Here is a 15423-nt window from a genome sequence, read left to right on the forward strand (position 1 = left end):
ACGGGCAGAGTGACATTCCTCTAGGGACTCAACTGCCTCCATGTTGACACTTTGCTAAGGGCAAAAGACAATCCTAGCCCATCCCCCACCTCCCAGGATCCTGTAAGCCTACTTTAACATATACAAATTCTTTTGGAAACTTCCTTTATCTCTAAACCCCCCAAGATACATGTTGGCAATCATCCCCCAAGCATATGGCCCACTGATATACATCTGAAGGGTCTCATGAGTAAGGGTTTATTAGACGGTAATAAATGACCTTTTCCCAACAATAGCTAGCCCCCTCAAGGTCCTGGTAACCTTGCTTCCAAAATTCCTTAGAGACTTACGCTATCCCTAACCCTCTCCCAACTTGAAAGTATATAATGGGCCACTCCTCATGACCCCATTGCCGCTCTTTCTGCGGGAGGGTCCTGTCCCCGTGCTTTAATAAAAATCACATTTTTGCACCAAAGACGTCTCAAGAACTCTTTCTTGGCCGTCAGCTTCGAACCCTAATGTTCTTTCCAACATCACTGCTTTCAGGGGAACATGGCCAGATGCAGTTATTGGATGAAGTCTGAGGCCTTGGTGTGCTTACATGAGTGTACAGAGTGCAGTCATGTCTGTGTAGATCCCAAAGGGCAGGAATGCAAGTGGGAGGTCTGAGTGGCTTGTGAGCCATGGGACCAGGGCATCTCGATAACCACCCTTCATTGGTGGATGGCATTGGATTTGATTCGTTCTTAGAATCAGTGAGTACTCGCTGGAGGCCCCCAAGACCACACCAACTGCCAGGGCTTGCGATATGGGGATGAATCAGACCCAGGCACTTGTTGTCTAACCAGGGAGCCAGGCACCGAAGGGGAGAAGTCAAATACATAGTCATCAGTGCTGGAATAGGGCATGCATATAAGGTGCCCAAAGCAGCGACCTCCCCCGGAGGTTGGCAGGGAGACCTCCCTGAGGCAAAATTGAGCAGAGGCTTGGAGGATGAGGGAGTTCTTCAGGGGGAAATAGGGGAAGGGTGTGCTAGGCAGAGGGAACAGTATCTGCAAATGTGTGGAGCTGTGGAACCCTTTGCTCAGGAACCTTGAATACATCCTACGGTGGAAGACTGGAAGAATGAATGATGGAACACGGAACAGTCTTACTTATTTGTTTACAGATTATCTGCTCCTCCTCCCCCAGTGGAATGTGTGCCCCATGAGGACAGGAAATCTGTTTTATTCCCGGCTGGAGGCCGAGCCTAGATGAGATATGCTGTAAATGAACAAAAGGAAGATAGGAGGGGCCCAGACTGGATGAGGTGAACAGTCTGCTAAGCATTTGAACTTTGTCCTTTGGAGGAACTTTGTCCTTCGGAAGGTTAAAATAGAAAAGGGACAAGATCTGAGGTGGGTGGCAGGAAATGACTTTGACAGTGACCGAAGGTTGAGGAGACCCGCCCAAGTCTTAAACTGGAGCACAGTCAGTAAAAAATGAGTGGGGTAAAGTAGAAGAAAAAAAAAAAAAGTAGAACGCTATACAATTGACAAGTTAGCTTTGATTTTTACAGCATCCCCGTAAGGCAGGAGTTTCCCCGTTTTGCAGAGGAGGAAATGGATTCCGCGCGGCGCAGTGACTTGGCCAAAGTCACCCAGCACGTTGGTGGTGCCGCCCGGCGGGTCGGTGTTCCCTCGGCGGCGCCGCAGGACCCAGCACGGGATGAGGACCCGACCCGGGCAGGTGGCAGCGGGGAAATCGCCTTTTCCGTTCAGTAACGGCGGGAAAACCCAGAGGCCCGCGACTAGGAGGGGCTGGCGGCCGCAGAGGATCGGGCCGGGGAAGAGCGGCGAGCGGCGGGGAGAAGGAATTTGGGTCTCGGCGGCCGCCGTAGGAGCGGCGCGCGGATCCCCATGGCAACGGCCAGACGCAGCGGGAGCTTCTGGGCGGCGGCCGATTGGACGAGCGCGGCGCGGAATCCGCGAACTGCCCGCGGCCCCGAGGGTGCAGGCGCCGGGGACCGGTCACTGGAGGGAGCCGGGGGGTGGGGACAGCCAGGGGTGTGGCCGGGTCAGGCTGGGGCCTGCGAGGGGGACGCCGCCCCGAATCCCCGGACCCCCGATCCCCACTGTCCGGACCAGGAGCCATCGTTCGGCCTCAGTTTCTCCAAGCGGGGAATGGGGGGGGGGGGCGGAGTGGGCATCCCAGTCCAATGGCCCCTCTCAGCCTCTGAGACCCAGGACTTTCTCTCCTCTGCAGCTCCTGGACTGACTGGCGCTGTCCTGACCCATGGACGTGAGTCCTAGGCCCCTTCCCCTTTTCTGGAGCGGCCCCCTCAGGGCCTTAAACTCGCCTCGGAGCCCGAGCGCAGACTGGAGAGGGGGCTGTTTACCCAACAGAGACCCTTCGAGCTCAGGACCAGAGCTGTGAGAGAGTGCCCGGAATAGACTGCACACGGAGAGCACATTCCCGCTCTTTCTGGCAAGATGAGAAGCTTGCCAAGTAATCCAGGAGGCTTTAAAGGCATCCCAGGCTGAGGGAACAGCTTGGGCAGGGAGACTTCAGTCTGGCCGGAGTACAGAGGAGGAGGGAGGGAGAGGTAGGCAGGGCTAGACTGGGGCTTTGTCACTGAGATAAGAAGTCTGGACTGAGTCCGTGGGAGACATTGATGGATTGTAAGGAAGGGAGGGTTACACAACACAGCTGGTGTGGAAAGGGGCAAAACTGCAGGTTGGAAGACATTTAGGGCCTGAGGGATGGTAAAGTAGGGCCGAGGAATCAGAGACAATAGGTCTGTGTGGAGAGGCATTCTGAGAGGAAGATCAACAAGTCTTGGAAAATTCTCGAGTGACCAGCAGGTACTGATGGTCCTGAAAAGGGGGTGATTGGGAAAAGTCACGTTTGGGGATCAGGATAGTGTAGTCCTAATGACTCTCTCCCCGCCATCTGGTGGCTGTTCCTCCTCTCATCCCAGCCGCGTCCAGGTGTCCCTCCTGGTATTTTGGTGCTCCCCGCAGCCCCTCCCACCTCCTTGTCACCCCTTCCTCCTGTGCTTGTGCAGGCCTCCTCTGGCCCGTGGAATCCCACCCCGGCTCCCGTCAGCAGTCCTCCCCTGGTGCTCCCCATCCCTGCCATCGTGTTCATCGCTGTAGGCGTCTATTTGTTGCTGCTCGGCGTAGTGCTGCTGGCTAGGCACTGCCTACTGGTGAGGGGCCTGGCGGAGGCCGAAGGGGGGGCTCCGGGGAAGAGGAAGTGGTCAGTCAGTGCCCTCATCGGCAGGCCCTTACCCTGAGGCTCCTTTGCCATTTAGCCACCGCGTCCATCCCTCCGTGCCGTGTCCCCCCCTCCTCCCCCCCACCATCTGGCCCGGATCCTGCCCCTTTGCATCTCCTAGGCCCATGGTGGCTGCACCGGCTGCAGCTCCCCCTGCAGGAAGCAAGGTGCCTCCAGGCCCCAGGACTGTTGCTGGACCTGTGCAGAAGCCTGTGACTTCCCTCTGCCTAGCCCAGCCCACTGCCTGGACGCCTGCTGCCCCCAGCCCACAGAAGCGGTGAGTTCCCATCCCAGCCCTGGCGCCCTGAGCCCTGACCCGGGCCCTCTCTGGGCATTTCTTTTGTTGGTGGTGTTCAACAACATGGATTGCTGAGCACCGGCTCTGGGGACCGGGTCAGTTGGCGACAGTCAAAGACACGGTAAACAGCACATCGCAGACTTTCTGGTGCTGAAAGCTACTTGGAGGAAAGAAAACAGGGTGGCAGCTGGGGACAGGTGTGTAACCTGGAGGGCACACTGGCTTCTGAAAATGGTGGTTAAAAGAAAAAACAAGCCGGCACAGAGCTCCTTCTGTTCACTGAGTGAGTCCGACGCCCCAGATTCTGTGCCACTTTATTGACATTATCATTTACTCAACAACCCCGAGAGCTGGGTATTTTTAAAAACCTAGATATATATAGTTCTGAGTATGAAAAGCATTGATTACAAAGTGTGCATGTAGAAATACGTAGAAGGCACCAGTCAGCGTATAAACCGGCTCTGTAACCAGGGCCACTATGCTTTGTGTGCGCCCTCATATACTGAAAGACTGCTGTCACTGCTGTGTTAGCTACCCGTATTCGGCAAAGATGCAGTCATGCCCCAAATACTCTTTCATCACTTCTGCTACCTGCCCTTTTTACTTGACATCACACCTTGACCTCCTCTCCGTGCCTGTGTATGTAGAGGGGGAAGTATTTCTGTCCTTTTGCAGGGGGGGGGAGTTGGCGGAGGGAGGTTCAGTCGCTTCTACAATGTTACATAGTAGAGTGGTGCACAGTAAATTGCTCCATTGTGCGTCGAAATAGAATCCTCAGGGAGAAGCCTGGCTCCTGGAGGGCAGGCCATTTTCGCTTTTGTGGGTTGAAAGATGGTAAATGTAATTGACCACCTTCCTATTTGGGGCTCGGATTTAAGACAGCGAAGCTCTTGCCCTTGAAGTGGTGACCTTCCCCAGGAGGAAAGCGGGAGGATGAAAGACAAGCAAATTCATAACTTGGGCTGACCATAGTTGGTCAAATTCCCGGGAGATATTTTGAGTTTTGAAGGAAATTATGGGGCAAGGGGCTCTCCTCTTACAAAAAAATCTGCTTCTGGTTTCCTAGGGATAGCTGGGAAAGGGAGCCCAGGACTGAGGCTAAGGGGGCAAAGGGGAAAAAGAAGACGGCCCTAGGTCCTAAAAACTCCCTGTTTTATAGGAAATGCTCAATTACGAAGCAATTTCTGGTCCCCTGTCGGGGGCATGCTGCTCCTTGCCCCTTCTGTCAGTCTGGGCCTCTCCTCCTCGGTCAGGGTGAGGTCCAGGGAATTCCAGACCTGGAGACCTCAGGGCCTGATCCACCCGGCTTCTGCCAGAGCCAGGAAGGAAGGATTCTAGAATGGCCACAGGGCAGGGCAGGATCGTTCTGTCCTTGAGCTGTCTTTGCACAAAGTACAGTAAAGTGCCTGTTCTTCAGTTTCCTTGTAGTAACAGTAACAACCACAAATATGACAAAGCTCTTGCCTACTTTACAGCTGTTAGAAACAGCCTTCCAGAGGCTGGAGTGACTTACCTGAGGCCCAGGCCAGGACGCAAACCCAGATTTCTCTTCCTCTCTGGGGGAGACACCTGCCTGCTCTGGGCTTTCACCAAGCATGTGGCAAGGATCTCATTCACTCGTTCACCCATTCCTTCACCTACTAAAGATCTATGCAGTCATCGTTGAGGCACTGTGCCAGGCCCTGGGGGCTCTGCGAAAGAAGCTGGACTGGGTCCCAACCCACACGGGGCTTCCACTGCAACGAAGGGCAGAGAGGAGGAAGTAGGCAGTTACGCTAGAGCATGAGAAACGAAGTGATACATAGCACGGTGGTTGGTTCTCAGCCCTGTGTGTGATCAGAAGCGCGGGTGGGACAGACACAAAGCCAGGCATCCGGGCCCCACATCCAGTAGGTCTAGCCGGGGCCGGGGCCGCGGAGAGCGGTAGCAAGAATCACTGCCTTTTCTGGAGTGCTCACCATGTACTAGGCATCGGGCTCAGCTCCTTCCCCTGATGCCCCACCGTGAGCCTCTGGAGCAGGCATTCAGTTGGTTTCAGAGATGACCGAACTGAGGCTCAAAACATGAGTGAGCCAAACCTGGCCCTGGATTTGATTCAAATCTGGGCCTGAGCTCTGGACACCAGAGACGGCGGGCCGTCACAAAATCACAGGGAAAGGAATCGAAGCCGAAGCTGCAGAGCCTAGAGAGACACAAGGGTTAACAGGCTTGTGGCATTCTTGCTTATGTACTGAAGTAGCAGATTCCTTCCAGAAGCCACATGGCTGCTTGTGAGAGTCGAGCAATCCATTAGACAGTTATTAATGACTAGCTCTAAACCCTTCCAGTGGACAGAGCCCAGAAATGCTTTTAATACCCTCTCCTCTGAGGTGAGGGTGGCGGAGGCTCTCTCAGCCACCAGTGCTGCACGCAGAATGACAGTGTGGTCCTCCAAAACCTCACAGAGCCCACTTCATCCCAAACTGGGACTCCCCAGGGATGCCCCAAACCACCCCTTCGTCAGATACAAGGAAACCGCTTCACTCCCCCTTCCGCCATGACGCCTGTAGCCTCCTCCTGGAGAGACAGTCCTGCTGACAGCAGCACCAGCCCAGCTCAGACCCCTGTCCCTGCAGCCAGCAGATCCCCTCCCCTCACTGGAGCCCCTAGTGATATCTGATCTCACCAGTCGTCTGACAGCACACCCCCAAACCTCAGCTGTTTCGAAGGTCATTCCCCTATTCCTGGCTTGGCCTGGCATCTGATTGAGGTGTGCAACTGGGACTGTCAGCTAGCTTGGCCTCAGGCCTCAAGGAGCCAATCTCCTGGCACGTCCGGGGTGTGTCCCACTCCAGCCACTTGGCCTGACTCCAGCCCATGCGTGAAGCAGTCGCAGATCACCCGTCACCGGGCAGGAGAGGAGGAGGCTGAAATAGACCAGTTCTCCCTTCTTGTCGCGAGGGACATGCTGTCCTGTTCCCCAAGAGACAGACCCTTCTTTTCCCCCCCGGGAGCTGAGGAGTCCTCTTCTTTCTTCTTTGCCCAAAGAGGGGAAAACGGTTTGATTCATCCACTCATTCGACATTCATTTGTATCTCACATACCTGCCAAGGATGAGTCCTCATGCTAGCTCACTGGTGACATGAGATGAACTGTCCCTGTCCCCGCAGACCCAGAAAGAAGCTTATAGTTCTGGCTCTGGGGGGCAGTGGAGTCAAGGGGGCTCTCCCTCTCTGAGCCTCCATTTCCTCTTTTGTAAAGAGGCCCCCTGCCCAAGGTTCTGATAAATAAAAGAGAGGGGACTCTTGAAAACATTAAAAAAAAAAAAAATCTGCCAATTACCATTTTCAAAGACAACTGGGAGATTTTTCAGAATGATTCATGAATACAGTCTGTGCTTGCAGGGAGTAGGTGCTCAGAAATATTGAAAGAGGTCCTGCAGTTTGGTCTCATGCCAAGGAAGAAAACAGAACCAAGTTCTTTTTATCATAGAAGGAAAATGTGTGTGTGCTTTCCCTCGTCTCCTCATTTGGAACTGAAGGAGGCCACAAGGATATAGTAGAACCAACTTTGAGCTGAACATAGGGACTTCATGGAACAGGGCTACTTGATCTCTCAGTCTCCTTGCCTATAAAATGGGAAGGAAAGAACCCCCTGAATAATTTCTTCCAGCTCCCGAGCTCAGTTGTTTGGAACGCCACCTCCTAGCTGATTTCTCAACAGCACAGGGAACTGATTTGTTCCCAAGAAATGGTAGATGGTACCCTCTGTTCCACTGGGCAAATGGGGCTTCCCAGGCCTCTCTGTTCCCTTCTCCCTGGAGAGGGAAACAGCTTAGGGGACTGGTCACCGTTCCTCCTGCCCCCCTCCCTCACCCCTCTCTCCTCTCCCTCAGGGTTGGGCCCCTGGCTGTCCCCGCTGCTGTCCGCTCTGTGACTGTGCCTGTGCTTGCCAGCCTCCGGACTGCCAGAGCCTCAACTGTCTCTGCTTCGAGATCAAGCTCCGATGAGGCCCCAGAGTCCCTGCCCCTTGGGGAGTGGCCAGCCCCCGGGGCCCACATGCCCCGCTCCCTGCCCCGCTCCCTGACGGGGCCTCCAGGCACCTTTCTCCAGGCCCCTGGAACCACAAATGGCCTGCGCAGCTCATCGGCCTGGGAACCAGCTGTGGAGAGCCTGGCTCCCTGCAGAGCAGGACTCAGAGAGCCCCTGGCCATTTGGACTGCAGCCCCTTTGGAGAGCCAGGAGGGAGAGGGGCTAGCGCCCTGCCCACCTCTCCTCCTCGCCACATAAACTATTATAATTGAAGGTGAGGGTGGGAGACACTGCTCACCACAGACCACCTCATGGGACAAACTTGAGCCTGGAGTATCAGGACATAGGGGTACCACAACCACACAGTGTCCATGGACTCTCGGTTATCTTGAGGTGAGCATCGCGCCTGCATCTGCTCTCCCACCAAAGGCATGGTCTCCCCAGAATCACAAGAGCCATCATCAGGGCCCAGAGGGGAGGGAGGATAGAGAAGGAGGCAGGGAGGGCCACAGATCCGAGTCTCCTTTCCTCTTCTCCCTCCCCACAGATCCCTGTGCAAAGATTGATTTCTCTTGACAACCTCTGAGGGCTTCAGGCTGGATTTCCAAGGAAATGTCCTCCAAAGTACCGGTGAGTGGGCAGGGCACGCCCCTGCCCCCCAACTAGGGCAGGCCCAGGCCTTCCTCCCCCTTCCCTCACTGTAGGCCCCACGCTGGCATGAATGTCAGGGGCTTCATGTTTCCCTAAATATAGGTCCCTGCCAGCGGATCCGTGGCAAGCAAAGGGCAGGGGTCACTGGAGGAGGTTGCAGACGTGGACTGGGGGGAGGGCGGGAGCTGCCTTATAACCCAGCCCGGGAGCGGCCCGGCTCACTCGCTGCTGACCAGGCTCTGCTCGCTCCTTCTGCCTCCTCGCAGGTGGGTGCCGGCGGGACGCAGCGGGGGCGGGGGGGGGGCGGCCTACGGGGTCCAGGTTAGGATGAGGGGGTTCGGAATGTATCTGGGGGCTGACCAGCTAGGGACAGGTTTGATTTGGAGGGGGAAGTCAGGTCCCAGGGAGACGTTTTCGCGGGGCTTCTGGCGCCGCGTCCCCAGACTCGGGGTGGGGGGGGGACGAGCGGTGGCGGCTGCAGGCAGGTCGGCTCCGGCCCGGGGCGGAAAGCGCCTGCGCATGCGCGGCGAGGCTGGCCCGCTGGGCCCAGAGCCCGTGAGCCCGACGGGCGCGGCCGGGGCGCAGACACCCGCGCGGGCGGGCCTCCCGGAACCGCTGCCCCGCCGCCCTCTCGGGCTCCTCCCGGTGCAGCCGCTCTTCCGCGCGGGCTGATGACCCAGGGAGAGGTGGCCCCGCGCCCCTGAGCCCGCAAGGGGAGCCTGCGGGCGAGGCCGGCCGACGCCCGACCTCCGGGTGTGCCACAGCGTGACACACGCGGCCATCAGCGCCGGCCGGAAGCTGGGGCTGCCTCGGGCCGCCCGGCGGGGGCTGGGCGGGGAGGCTGAGCCTCCGTCTTTTCAGGCTCTTGCACCCCCTTCCCCCTCCCCATCTCCTCCGGTGCCCCAGTCGGCTGAGTCACGGCGCCCCAGAACGCGCCAACGTGGGGGGGGTGGAGGGAGAGGGAGGGGAGGGCCCCGGCGACCCGCAGGATGTGGCCCGAGTCACGTCCTAGGGGGCCGGGGGAGGGATCGTGTTCTCGCCGCGCTGTCCCCGCCCAAGCGCCGCCTCCGGGCTTCGCCTTTCGGGGGCGGCCTCTCCGCCGATCCTCGCCTGCAATTGGACGCCAGGGCGCCTCCCGCCCCCTTCAAGGGAAAAAACCCGGCGGAGGCTGGCGCCGTGCCCTTATAAAGCCCGGCGCCACCTCCCTCCTGCCCGCCCCCTGTGCCGCCCCCTCGGGAGCTGAATAGGCTGCGTTCCTCCTGGAACGCGCCGCAGAACCAGGGTCCTGGTAACCACTGCCGCGTTCGCTCAGTGAGTCTGCTCGCCGGCCCGCCGCCTCCGCCGCCGCACCCCGCAAACCCGCCCCCTCCCGTGCCAGGTGAGCGCCCCTCGCCATGTGCGAAGGTCAGGGACCGTGGAGAAGGATCCTGGGGGCCGTCGGCAGTCGGCCCCCCCTCCCCCAACCCCGGTCCCAGCATCTCTCGCGCCCCACTACCACCCACACATAAGCTCTAAGCCGGGATTCCGCAACCCTCTCCAGCTTGAGCTCTCTTGGTTTGCTGCGCAATGCAGCGGCTCCGCGCGCTGCGTCATGGCGAGGGAGGAAGCAGGACGAGATGAAGGGCCATTCTCTCTCTCCTTTACTTGCCGGGACCCCAGGTGCAAAGCATTACGGCCCCCTTGCCTCTGCGGGGATCCTAAGAGGCAGCAAGGGATGGGGGCCAGCTCATAAAACTGACTCAGGGTTCCCGAAAGCGTGGTTGGGCCCTGCCCTGGGAGGTGGGCACCCGCGGCGAGGAGGGGAAACCCCTTGGAGGCGCCTGATGGCCCTTAACACTTTCGTGTCTTTCCTTATTGGGTGACCTTGATGGTGAGCCTGGAACAGCTGCAGCCGTGCGAGCAGACAGGAGCACTTTCAGGGGAAGGGGTGGGGCGCTTGCCTCTCTACAATTCTCTCACCCTGTATGAGCAGTGAGATCGGCAAACCTTACCCCTTTCCGCCACCCCGGCCTGGACTTCCTCTGCTGCCCTTTCCTGGGCTTCTGATTACCCTCCTGCCCTTTCTTCTAACACCCTTTTCCGAATGCCCTCCCCCAACCCTGGTGGAGAAGCTTGACCTTGGGATGTCCTTGAGGCTTTGGAGCCTAGGCCAGCCCTGGGATCTTGGGTGGATTGGAAGGCCCTGGCAGTCAGAAGATCTGGGTTCTAATCTCAGCTCTGGCCTTTGTGCTGTGGGACTTGAAACACAGAACTTTCCCTTCTCTGGGTCCTTGGGTTGGGCCCTCTGCCTATGTACCCCCTCTAAATTCTAAATTACTCCGGTTCGGTTCTGCTTCTAGGCAAGGTGACCCCATGGCAGAGCGCAAGCCAGAAGGGTCCGGCTTCTACATGACCCGTCTGTCCATGGCTCTGGCCTATTGCATTGCCCCAGATGCCAGTATGCAACCCCACCCACAGCTGGGAAACACCCAGCAACAGACAGTGTTAGGAAAGGTACAGGAGGCAGGCCTAGTATAGGGAAGTTGGGTGTAGGGGAGGCCTGGGGACAGGAAGTGGCCAGATACCTCCCTGTATGGAGCAGGGGAGGTAGGGAACCTTTATCCCAACCTCCAGGCAAGGGGCCCTGCTGGTTGGAAGACCACAGTGAGCCCCCGCTAACCAGTCCTCCCCTATCGGCCTCCTTTGCCCAGGAACCGACCGGCACCATGCCCCACCAATACCCAGCGCTGACCCCGGAGCAGAAGAAGGAGCTTTCTGACATCGCTCACCGCATCGTGGCTCCGGGCAGGGGCATCCTGGCTGCAGATGAGTCCACTGGTACGGGCAGGACACGGTAGGAGGAGAGCCTAGGGTCAAGGGTGACCGGCTGACCCCCTTATTTCTGTATGCTGCCCCCTCCCAGGGAGCATCGCCAAGCGGCTGCAGTCCATCGGCACTGAGAACACAGAGGAGAACCGGCGCTTCTACCGACAGCTGCTGCTGACCGCCGACGACCGCGTGAACCCCTGCATCGGGGGCGTCATCCTTTTCCACGAGACGCTCTACCAGAAGACAGATGATGGGCGTCCCTTCCCCCAAGTGATCAAATCCAAGGGCGGTGTTGTGGGCATCAAGGTGAGGGGGCGGGGTCTCAGGATGTGAGAGGTGAGCGAGCGCTCCGGGAGAGAAGGCCAGAGTAGTAGGCTGGGGATGGATGTTGGGTGGGGTCTGCCCCAGATCACCTCCAAAGCATATGTGAGAAAAGCTACAAACTTAGGGGACCTGTTTGGCCTGTTTTTAATACTCTATTTTTGAGTAATTCCTACGCCCAGCCTGGGGCTTGAACTCACAACCAACCCTGAGATCAAGAGTCACAGGCTCCACCGACTGAGCCAGCCAGGTGCCCCTGCTTGGCATTTTTAATCCTTGTAATTCTCAGAGCACAGTATTCCCTTCATCGTACAGAGAAAAAAACCAGAAGCTCAAGGCAGTGATGTGTGCGGCTCACCGAGTTAGTAAGTGCTAGGAGCCCAGGCTCTGTCCGATCACATCCCCATGTATTTTCCCTCCTAGGATCAAGTATTGTAACTACGTGAAAACGTTTGCAAAGCGAGATACCGCTTGAGAGATTAAGGAAAGTTGAGGGCAGAGTGGAGTACTAGAGGTCCCTTCCCCCGCCTTACGTTGTTGCCCAACCCCCCCAACAGGTGGACAAGGGCGTGGTACCTCTGGCAGGAACAAATGGCGAGACTACCACCCAAGGTGAGAACTGCTCTGCTCCCTGCCCTCCAGACCTACCCCTCTGGGTGGCACCCATCCCGTCCTCCGCCATGCTCTGACTTCTGCTCCCCATCCAGGGCTGGATGGGCTGTCTGAGCGCTGTGCCCAATACAAGAAGGATGGAGCTGACTTCGCCAAGTGGCGCTGTGTGCTGAAGATTGGGGAACACACCCCCTCGGCCCTTGCCATCATGGAAAATGCCAACGTTCTGGCCCGTTACGCCAGCATCTGTCAGCAGGTGGGCCGGCGGGTCCCCAACAGGCCACCTCCCACCTCCTTTTTGTTCCAGCTAGCCTGCCACCCATCTGTCAGGATACATGCCCCCTCCCCCCGCCAAGGCACCTGTTCTGGATCCTCACCAAGCTTCCGGCTTGGGCCCGTGGAGGATACTCGAGGGCTCTGTGAACAGAGGGGCAGAAGAGGGATTGTGTGGGTGGCTTGGAGGACATGCCTGTCTCCTGCAGTCCGCTGAGGGCTGTGAAACCATGAGTCTCTGTCGTTGTGGACAGAAGATTGCTGGTGGCTGTGGAGAGCTGTAGGTGGGCTCCAGGTTAGGAGGCCTCATGGCTACCCTGTCCCTCACCCCACAGCATGGCATCGTGCCCATCGTGGAGCCTGAGATCCTCCCTGATGGGGACCACGACTTGAAGCGCTGTCAGTATGTAACCGAGAAGGTAAGGGGCCTGCCTGCCTGGGCAGTGTGGTGGCTGGGCAGCTGGGCCGGGGGCCTTGGGGCTGACCCCTGTCCCCACCCCGATCCACCTTGGCCCTGCTCTGCTGTAGGTGCTGGCTGCCGTCTACAAGGCTCTGAGTGACCACCACATCTACCTGGAGGGCACTTTGCTGAAGCCCAACATGGTAACCCCAGGCCACGCCTGCACCCAGAAATATTCTCATGAGGAGATCGCCATGGCAACCGTCACAGCCCTGCGCCGCACAGTGCCCCCCGCTGTCACTGGTGAGACCCACATCCTCCTCTTGACCTCTGGGAGGTAGATGAAGTGCACCCACAGTCTTTAAGCCCATTTGGTCAGATTTTCACGTCCGTTTCTAGAGGCTGCTACCAATCCCCAGGTCTTTGCCTACAACCACTTACCCCACTTTACCCCTTGTTCTACAGGGATTACCTTCCTGTCTGGAGGCCAGAGTGAGGAGGAGGCATCCATCAACCTCAACGCCATCAACAAGTGCCCCCTGCTGAAGCCGTGGGCCCTGACCTTCTCCTATGGCCGAGCCCTGCAGGCTTCTGCCCTGAAGGCCTGGGGTGGAAAGAAGGAGAACCTGAAGGTTGCCCAGGAGGAGTATGTCAAGCGAGCCCTGGTAAGGATGGGACTGGATGGAGGTGGGCAGGGTGTCGGGGTGGATGGAATTCTGATGAGACCTCACTCTGGCTCCTCTCCCCTCTTAGGCCAACAGCCTCGCCTGCCAAGGAAAGTACACCCCAAGCGGTCAGGCCGGGGCTGCGGCCAGCGAGTCCCTCTTCATCTCTAACCATGCCTACTAAGCGGAGGTGTTCGAAGGCTGCCCCCTCAACACTCCAGCCCCTGCCCCCTCCCACACTCACTCTTGAAGAGGGGGCCTCACCGGGGCTCCAGGCTGCTCTTTCCCATCACTTTGCCTCCCGCGTGACATTGGTGTGTGGTGTTGTCTGTATATGCTAATTCCATCGCTCTTTCCAGTCCACTGCCAATAAACAACTATTTAAGGGGGAGTCTGCTGTCCATGTCTGGTGTTCAGGCCGGGGAGGGCCAGGGGAGGTGGCAGAGCCTAGAAGAGTCCTTTCTGCTTGTCCTTGCAAGGCAGGAGAAAATCGAATGGGTTGGGAGAGGACCTTCCTATATTGTTTTACGCTTGTCTGGGGCTTCAAGAAGAGAGCTTGTGAAATTTTCTTCCCACCACCAAGGGCTTCGCCCCCTTTTGCCAGCAGCACCTGATAAAGCTCACAGTTGGGGACTATGTGTGTAACTGTGAGGCTCAGCTGCACTTTTAGACCCAGAATTTAGAGACACAGAAGGCCCCTGTGACAAAAACCGTCACAAAAGCCAACATTTCCCGAGTGCTATAAGCCAGGAGACAGAAGTGATCTATATGAGTAGGTGCCCATGCTTAAGGCCGTACTGCCTGAGATTGCCCTTTCTTGATGAAGACAAGATTATTAATACATACGTCCTTCATTTACACTGTTGAGCTGGTCTGTTTTCCCATCTTAACAGGTGATGGGATTAGAACTGGCTTCTTAATCTTCTTTGGGCTGGGGAAGCCCTTGACAAACCTGGAATCCCTTTCCAAAGCGGCCTCAGCAACACAAACAACTGTGGGGCTCAGGTTCTGGGTTAAGCCCTGAGCCAATGTAGCTGCTGTATTCCATGTAGCCAGAATGAAGGCCCTGCACTTAACCCCTGTGCCTTACCTTGGGCCCTTCCCCGGTCACCCAGGCTGAGGTGTAGCAGTAACTGCATCAGCTCTTCTGAGCTGTTAAATTAGATCCTGGTCATAACCGGGGACCTCGTGAGTCTTGCCATTTCCTGAATTTCCTGATACGAGGCCCTTTCCTGTCTGAGCTTACTTCTAGAGAGAAAAAATAATCTTGACTATTGTCTCTCTGGACTTAACCGAATCCCTGTAGTGATGCTCATAGAACTAACTGACTAGGACCTTCTAGGAGTTTTAAGGACTCGGTCCTTTCCTTCAATGCACATTTGCATGTTGCCTACATACAAAACCAAACCCACTCTTAGTGCTCCTCTAAACTTTGGCCTCACTTCTGTGCCTAGCCTCAATTCTCTGTGAAACCAAGTAAAGCAAATAAAAATGGAAGGTCAACAGAAGATAGCAAAAAGGACTCTTCAAAAGGGAGCAGCCTGTGCAAAGGCTCAGACGCCACAAAGTGTGCTTACAGACCATCATCTCAAATGTCAGTCTGGGGCTTTGGACCTTTTATAAAAGAGTGAATTCCAGAACGTGTAAGTGATAGGTGGAGAAACTAGAACGGATTCCTTTAAAAAAAGGAATACAACTTGGCGGACAAGAGGAAGCAACTGAGGGATGTCGGGGACTCTTCTGGAATCAGGGAGGTCACGTTGACTGAGATGTAAGCTAGGTGTGAGCAAGGTGGCCTCCTTTCTGCCTCTCACTTCAGAGGTCCTCTATGGCAGAGAGTTCTCCGGGGCCGTGGAAAGAGATTTGGACAGGATTCCTCCGTCCATTGAACACATACTTAGGTATGCCTACTGTGCCCGGCCGTGTTCCAAGCACTGGGGCCGCAAGGGTGACCGTCGGGGACTAATGGGGGAGGCCGACGCAAACATAAAATCAAAGCGTGCAACGAAGTTACAAGCGGAGCCGCAGCTCAGCTTGCTTCCCTCACTGAGACCCGAGGGGAGCGGACCGAGGTGTCCATCGGCCCGAGCAGCGCCGGCCCGCTGGCCCGGGTCACACCCCCGCCCGCAAGCTGCCGACATCCGGTTC

At 57.0% G+C, this 15423-nt stretch overlaps 2 protein-coding genes across 8 annotated transcripts; both read left to right on the forward strand.

Annotated features, from left to right (window-relative positions):
- Positions 1-1916: 1916 nt before the first annotated feature.
- Positions 1917-8159, forward strand: LOC116648754 (keratin-associated protein 10-2). 4 transcript variants are annotated; one of them, XM_032430979.1, is made up of 5 exons: positions 1917-1987; positions 2224-2259; positions 3026-3169; positions 3359-3514; positions 7410-7932. In XM_032430979.1, exons 2-5 carry the CDS (start codon positions 2254-2256, stop codon positions 7521-7523), a joined length of 420 nt encoding a protein of 139 aa, XP_032286870.1. In that variant the 5' UTR covers positions 1917-1987; positions 2224-2253; the 3' UTR covers positions 7524-7932. The 4 variants fall into 4 exon arrangements, with proteins under 4 accessions (XP_032286870.1, XP_032286871.1, XP_032286868.1 ...); XM_032430978.1 differs by having other exon boundaries at positions 1934-1968; XM_032430980.1 differs by lacking the exon at positions 7410-7932 and adding an exon at positions 8093-8159 and having other exon boundaries at positions 1922-2259.
- A 144-nt stretch (positions 8160-8303) lies between these two features.
- On the forward strand, positions 8304-13666 carry ALDOA (aldolase, fructose-bisphosphate A). 4 transcript variants are annotated; one of them, XM_032430974.1, is made up of 9 exons: positions 8304-8462; positions 10887-11013; positions 11099-11310; positions 11883-11937; positions 12033-12193; positions 12546-12629; positions 12739-12913; positions 13076-13275; positions 13364-13666. In XM_032430974.1, exons 2-9 carry the CDS (start codon positions 10902-10904, stop codon positions 13457-13459), a joined length of 1095 nt encoding a protein of 364 aa, XP_032286865.1. In that variant the 5' UTR covers positions 8304-8462; positions 10887-10901; the 3' UTR covers positions 13460-13666. The 4 variants fall into 4 exon arrangements, with proteins under 4 accessions (XP_032286865.1, XP_032286864.1, XP_032286867.1 ...); XM_032430973.1 differs by lacking the exon at positions 8304-8462 and adding an exon at positions 8984-9574; XM_032430976.1 differs by lacking the exon at positions 8304-8462 and adding an exon at positions 9722-9855.
- The last annotated feature ends 1757 nt before the right edge of the window (positions 13667-15423 follow it).

The sequence above is a fragment of the Phoca vitulina genome, unplaced genomic scaffold (genome assembly GCF_004348235.1).
Source record: "Phoca vitulina isolate PV1807 unplaced genomic scaffold, GSC_HSeal_1.0 scaffold45, whole genome shotgun sequence".
Taxonomy (NCBI): Eukaryota; Metazoa; Chordata; class Mammalia; order Carnivora; family Phocidae; genus Phoca; species Phoca vitulina.

What these genes read in the sequence shown, in the direction of transcription:
- LOC116648754 (XM_032430979.1), top strand. An exon ending in TGGCTAGGCACTGCCTACTG is followed by an intron (nt 3,170 to 3,358) that starts GTGAGGGGCCTG and finishes TGCATCTCCTAG; the next exon opens with GCCCATGGTGGCTGCACCGG. An exon ending in GCCCCCAGCCCACAGAAGCG is followed by an intron (nt 3,515 to 7,409) that starts GTGAGTTCCCAT and finishes CCTCTCCCTCAG; the next exon opens with GGTTGGGCCCCTGGCTGTCC.
- ALDOA (XM_032430972.1), top strand. Translation starts at nt 10,549, where the DNA reads ATGGCAGAGCGCAAGCCAGAAGGGTCCGGCTTCTACATGACCCGTCTG. An exon ending in AACAGACAGTGTTAGGAAAG is followed by an intron (nt 10,690 to 10,886) that starts GTACAGGAGGCA and finishes TCCTTTGCCCAG; the next exon opens with GAACCGACCGGCACCATGCC. An exon ending in AGTATGTCAAGCGAGCCCTG is followed by an intron (nt 13,276 to 13,363) that starts GTAAGGATGGGA and finishes CTCCCCTCTTAG; the next exon opens with GCCAACAGCCTCGCCTGCCA.